The following is a 6,369-nucleotide window of genomic DNA, read 5'->3' on the forward strand; positions in this document are numbered from 1 at the left end:
ATGTAACTTCTCATAGTTTGTTTTTTGTTGTTAAAAACAGGAGGAGAGTGTTATCTGAATCATCTCTTAGATGTGCTAGAGTTTGAGCTTAACAGAATAGCTGTTTCAGTCATGCAGCAATGTGCAGTTCTGGTCTGGTCTCCAAATTCGAAGTGCAGGAGAGCAAAACACCTCTGAAAGGATCAGCTGGCTCCAAGGGCTTTGTTACTGACTTTCTCAGCTGGGATGTGCAGAGTTCACAGCCAAATTACATGTGGCTGCTTTAAAAGCTTTCAGTCAAGGGGTGTCTCAACACAAACGACATCTCCTGTTTTGTAAGTCCTCTGCAGCCATCCTTAGTAGAAAATGCTCGTTTCATGACTAAACACAGATTTCAGCATTACACTGAGATTCTGGAAATACAGGAAGTCCTTCTGCGAAGTGCAGACCTGTTTTTAGCTGTGAAATTGTTGTAGGGGAGGGCTGTTGGCCTGTGTGCACACCTGGACATATAGCTTTCTGCTCAGGCCGGGCAGGTTATCCTGTGCCATCTGCAGATGGCCATGGGCACAGGTGACGGTTTCAGCATTGTGATCCTGTTCCCTGTTTTCCTTTTCTCCTTCCAGGATGCCGAAGTTTCTAATCAGATAATACTTGTAGAGGATGTGCTGGCCAAGCTGTGTAAAACAGTGTATCCATTAGCAGATCTCTTAGCTAGGCCTCTGCCTGAGGGAGTTGATCCACTGAAGCTTGAAATTTACCTTTCAGATCAGGACTTTGAGGTAAGGAGAGAAGAGGTGCACTGTTACTCTGTGCATCTGTGTCTAACCATGCGGGAAAGTCATTTGCTGATCGTGCTACTTAATCAGTTATTTTTGCTAATAGCACATCCTCTCATTTTAAACGCAGGTTGCATTAGAGATGACAAGAGAGGAGTACAATGCACTGCCATCTTGGAAGCAGGTTAACCTGAAGAAGGCAAAAGGACTTTTCTAAGCTGTGTTTAGGGGAGTGAGCACTAAAGGGATGTCCACTCTCACTTTCTATGTCCTTTAGAAGAATCGTACCCTACATTTACAGAACAGATAAAAATAATCTGAAGTTATTAGTGACTACCTATCTGGAGGTGTGTAATATTATAAAAGGCCAAGAGAACTCTTTGAAAATGGAATTCAGTTTTGACTCTTAAAGGCAGTGTGTTTAAGCTCCATTCTCCTATGCACTTAAACAGTAGTTTCTTGAGCTACTGCTGCAGGTGTCCTTTGGCTATATACAATACTTGCCATTTTTGTTTTTAAAGAAGTTCTCTTTGTAAAGTGTTATTTTGTTAGTTTGTGGATTACAAAGAATTTATATTTATATAAACACATAGAACAAGTATGTATTTAACAATGCAATATATATTCACTTTCAAGACTTTCATGTCAAAACTACAGAAAAGTAGCTGGATGGCAGTTGCTTGTACTGAATTAGCTATACCACCAATATGTATCTCCTTCGCATTCTGAAGTTTCTCTTTGCAATAGTTAATGAATTGTTCTCAGTGCTGCTTCAGGTGCTAAACCGAACAAAGCGTTTGTATTTATAGCATGGATTTCTTGAGAAACTATGCGAATCAACCTTTATACTTTATTATCCAAAAATGTATAGTGCCTTGGTTTTTTGTGTACAGTTTATATACAAAAAAAAAAAAAAGATTGGTCTGCATTTTGAAGATGGCTTAGAACGGTCTCCTATGTTACTTTTATAATAGTAGAAATAAAAACATCTCAGTTCCTAATACTTGTTGTAAACATTAAACATGTCTTTTGTGATATAAGAACCGAAAGTAAAAGCCTCTGAATAAACTTGTAGCAATGCTCTGACTTGTCATTAATTTGTACTGTAGTCTGTACTAGGTCATTGGAACCTTCCATAACATGGTATTTTCTCAAAATATTTTAACCTTAGATATCTGTGGGTATTGTACAGAGTTATAATTTGAGAAGCAGATAATGTAGAAAATAATCAATGTATGAGATAAAATTAAGTTGGGCAACACTTTAATGCTGAATGTTGGAACTGTCACACAACTCCTGTATCCTTTGGGTTTCCCTGTTTTATATATGAAACCAAAATTATTATGCTGGTTTTCAAAATTTGAAAAAGTCTTTTCAACCTTTGTGCAATTGGGAGTAAAATTTGAACTGAAAATAAACATTGTGTCCATTTTTTCAATAAGCACTGAAGTCAAAATTGTTTTTACTCAGTTAATTAGGACATTGAATAGAATCGTCAAGTAAGTATTTGCTATTGTTTGAAATGTTTTTCAGGCATTTGGCATTTCTGTAATAAGTTGTATGGTTCTCCTCTGGTAGCCTAGTGGGTTTCACATTTTCATTCCTGGCTGCATAGCTTTCCTTCTGCCCTGCAGCCATTCAGAGCTGCTCCTGGCTTGGGGTGGTGCCTGTCGCTGCTCTTGTCATTCTCCTAGGCCAAGCGACTTGAAGTGGGATTTTTGAATGTGTGAGGTGTGTATTTCTGCAAGATCTGCAGTAAGTATTGCTCCACAGTTAAAGTGAATCTTGTTTTGACAGATGGGTTGGTAAGTTGTAATCAAGCCTTTAAGTAAATGAATTAAAAATGTCGAAATACGCAAGGTGAGTTTTGAGCACAGGAGTATTTCCTTTCATGTACTGGTTTCTGTTAAGAACTGAAATGAAAAAACCCAAGAAAATGTTAGGAACACTATTCAGAGCCAGAATGCTTCTTACATAAACTCCAGCAAAAAGCTGTTTAGATGCCAGTTCCTCAGAGGTCCTCAGCTGCCTTCTGCATGGGATACACTGTTAGTTTGAAAATGGGGGGCTTTATAGTGACAAGTTTATTCTTCAAGCACTGAGAGGTTTCCAAAGTCACTGCTGTATTCATCTAAGTATTTTTGCACCCATATATTTTCCTCTTTCACCCTCTCTGGTCATAAAATCAAGCAGGAATTAGGTTTTGATTATTCATGTTCAGTCTGTACCATGAGGGTAGCAGGTTCTTCTGTTTTGATTTTTCTCTCCAGCAGAGAGCTGATTTGCATTGCATGATTGACCTTGTTTTTCCCTCTGGCAGGGTGGTATCATTTTCTTTTGTTTCTTGAAAACATTGTCAGTCCTTCAAGTGTTGCTGAAGGGCAACATTCACCCACCTCTAAAGCCTTTAGAATCTCAGCTGAAAGACAAGAAGAGCTGGCGAAGGGGCTGCAGCCAGTGAAACAATTTGCTTTTGTCAGATCTCAGAGTTCCTGTAAATTTTACACAATTTCTTATCTAATGGCCCAGTTCCATGAGCCAGGACACAGAACCCAATTTTCTACTTGGGTGCTTTGCTCATAACATTGCCTAGGAAAGCTTTAAGGTTTTGCAGAAAATATTTTATTATCCATTATATACTTGTTACTTATCAAAATGCTTTCCTGAAATGTGAAGCTGACAACAGAAAGCAAGTCAGTGTAAGGCCTTAGATAGACCTGTAGATTATGCTTTAATTTTCTGCTACCTTCCCTCTCCACTATAGGGATGCCATTTATGATTGGAAATCACAAAGGGCCATTAAAATATTCTTGAACTGGTTTTAGAGCCCCACACAGGAAATAGAGCTGAAGCATGTCTTGTCTGGATAGGGGGAGAGGGTTAGTTTGGTTGCTTGCCTGGGTTACCTGTTCTCTGCTTGTTTCAAATAGACACCCAAGAACTCCATGTCTAGGCAAAGTTTCTGGTGTAGGGAGTCTGCACATGAAAAAGGTAGTACCTTGAACATGGCATTCTGTGTTTTGTGTCAGTCCAATAGCTTTCAGGCATTGAGCCATGTTATCTCCTATGCTTTTAAACTGCCCCATCCTGACTCTTAAAAAAGTTACTGCAGCCACAGTCATAAGGGCAGCCCCATGATACCTCCACATGCAGTCCTGATCCACTGACAGTTGCCCTCTTGGCAACAGAATGCCACTTCTATAAAGCTTTGTAAATCACTCCTGTTCAGTGTAGCCTCTTGGACTAGCAGAGAATGTATTTTCACAGCAAGGACCAGACTCTGGGCAAAATTCTTCTATTCTGTTGCTAAAATATATGGTATTTATGTAAAAAACCCATTCATTTTCTGCTCTTTCATTACAGTAAGGAACTGGGGTATGTGAAGAAAGGTCTCCTTTATTCAAACAGAAGATAGTCAGTTGTAGAGATTCATGGTACTGATTGTGCACCTGAGGTCCTTGGCTCTGCTACATGTCTGCATACACACACACACACAGAGTCCAGGCCCTGTGCTGGCAAACCCTTGCAGCTGTGCATTTCTACACTTCTGGCTCTACCAAGCCAGCTGAGCTGGAAGGGGCCTTGAGGGGCACCACACAGCTGCAAATATTACCTAAACCACCCCAAACTTCTGCTCTCTCCTCTGCAGGGACCTGCCCGTGGAATTACCAAGTTACTGAACCAGAGAAAAGTCCTAGAGTGCATGCACTGCTGAAAGAGCAAGGGAAGTCAGGCAAAAGCAGTCTGTAGTGACCCCATTTGCTATTTTACTAACTGACACCTGTTCAGCTTCAATTTTACACTCCCCTATCTCCCTCTGCAGCCTGTGTGTTCCAGGCTGTGCTAACCAGCACATTCATTTTCCAGTGGCAATTGCTGAGCCACTTGTGCTTGGTAGCAGAACACTGATATTTAATTCCTTTAACTTAGAAATGTACTGTATAAACTGTTAACTGTTTGCACGTGTGACTATTAATTGTCTTTATGCAGCCAGTAAACATATCATAACCTCAATACAATCACTACTCTTGCTTATGGCAACTGCCTGTGAGGAAAGGCACCTGCTTCCTACTCCCAAAATTGGATGCTGTATATAATAATGTTGTTGAAGTGGTAACACTTCATTATTAGTGCCCCTGCTCACTCTATATTTTATAAGGTGGTCATGACTTATAGACAGAAAAGTAATTGATTTGGCTTGGTTTATCTACAGGGGCCCAGGCAATATTTTATCGTTTCACTTCTAAAGCTGTTTTTGAACTTAAGTCATTTCCAAGTAAAATCTCTGCTAGTTCTAATGCTTTCCTTTTTCCAACTCTGACTGCTACCCTCATTTCACTGAAGTTTTACAATTTAAATATGTGGGGGTTTTTTTAAACAATTCTAACTTTTATATTTGAGGAATATGATTGCTGGTACCTTGCTGCACGGTTGTAGGGGGTGTATTTCCCCCTACACCCCACCCTACCACCACCACCCGAGTTCTTTCCAAGTGATTTATTAGTAATCTGGGAAATATGATTCTCTATTTCAGAAATTATTTTCAAAATTTGGCTGCAAACCAGAAGCAGAACCACACTGCACTGCACCAGTGCAATAAATACTAAGGAAGGTTGAACATTTCACAAAAGGAAAACTACCAGAAATAGTTTGAGGTTTTGACTTTATCCAGAAGCCTCTGGTTTACTTTACTACTAAAATTTCCAGCAAAACAGACCTAATCTTTGCAATGCTTTTTGTTTTAGATAGAGCCATGCATTCCGCCAAAACATGGCTGCTGGATGAGCAAGACAGTCTCTGCAGTAACAGATGCAGGACTGAAGGCTGTTAGTGACATGAAGCATAGAAGGTCCAAATAAAATTACACAGGGCAGCAACAGGAATGAATTTTGAAAATCCTAAGTCTGAGCAACAGAGGGACAAGTTGGAGCCCTTCACAAATGACCTCTGAAGATGAGATCCTCTGGAACCACCACTGGTATTGGTATCAATTTGAACAGATGCCGCTGTAGAAGATCTACAGTTTGTCTTTAAAATACAAACAACGACTCCATAAGGTGAGGTTTATGAAGAGCCCAGATTGGTTGGACAAATAAGACACCACCTGCCCCAAGGTGCCTTTCCTGTTGATGTTCATACACCGTAAGACCAAGTGCTAAAAGAATATGTGGTTTTGTATTTTGAGGATCTTACCACATCTGCCTCATTTCTGATGACACAGAAGAGGCAGTGGTCTGTGAGAGCCTGGTAGCAGCAGATTTGCTTCTATGTTCTGTCTCTAGAATGAGATGGTCCTTATCAAACACAACCAAGTGTGGAAGTAGAACTTCCGGAAGCACACATGCATGCGGCTTCCCTGCTCTGTCACGGGAGGCATCACTTATGGGTTGGTTCTTTCTAAAGCCCTCCCCGTGTTTAGCCAAACTCTTCCAGAAGAGTTAGAAATCCTTTAAAGCAGCATTTTCCAAAGAAGGGACTGAGCCGTGTGTGGGAAAGCAGCCAGAGCCCAGGAAAGGCTGGTAGAGGATGTATGCTAATGAAGAAACTGTTCTGGTAGATGGGATAATGATTGAGCCTTCTTAGGAGGGAAGAGAAATGAGGAAAAAACATT

At 40.4% G+C, this 6,369-nt stretch overlaps 1 protein-coding gene across 18 annotated transcripts in view; it reads left to right on the forward strand.

Moving 5' to 3' along the window:
• The window catches only part of SVIL (supervillin), a 130,239-nt gene extending 128,063 nt beyond the window's left edge, over window positions 1-2,176 (forward strand). For all 18 annotated transcript variants that reach the window (XM_017741492.1, XM_017741481.1, XM_017741482.1 and 15 more), the window contains 2 exons: window positions 606-761; window positions 889-2,176. In XM_017741492.1, coding sequence (XP_017596981.1) covers window positions 606-761; window positions 889-975 — 243 coding nt within the window. In that variant the 3' untranslated portion in view covers window positions 976-2,176. The remainder of the gene's footprint in view (window positions 1-605; window positions 762-888) is intronic.
• Window positions 2,177-6,369: the final 4,193 nt, after the last annotated feature.

The sequence above is a fragment of the Corvus brachyrhynchos genome, unplaced genomic scaffold (assembly GCF_000691975.1).
Source record: "Corvus brachyrhynchos isolate BGI_N302 unplaced genomic scaffold, ASM69197v1 scaffold167, whole genome shotgun sequence".
Classification (NCBI taxonomy): domain Eukaryota; kingdom Metazoa; phylum Chordata; class Aves; order Passeriformes; family Corvidae; genus Corvus; species Corvus brachyrhynchos.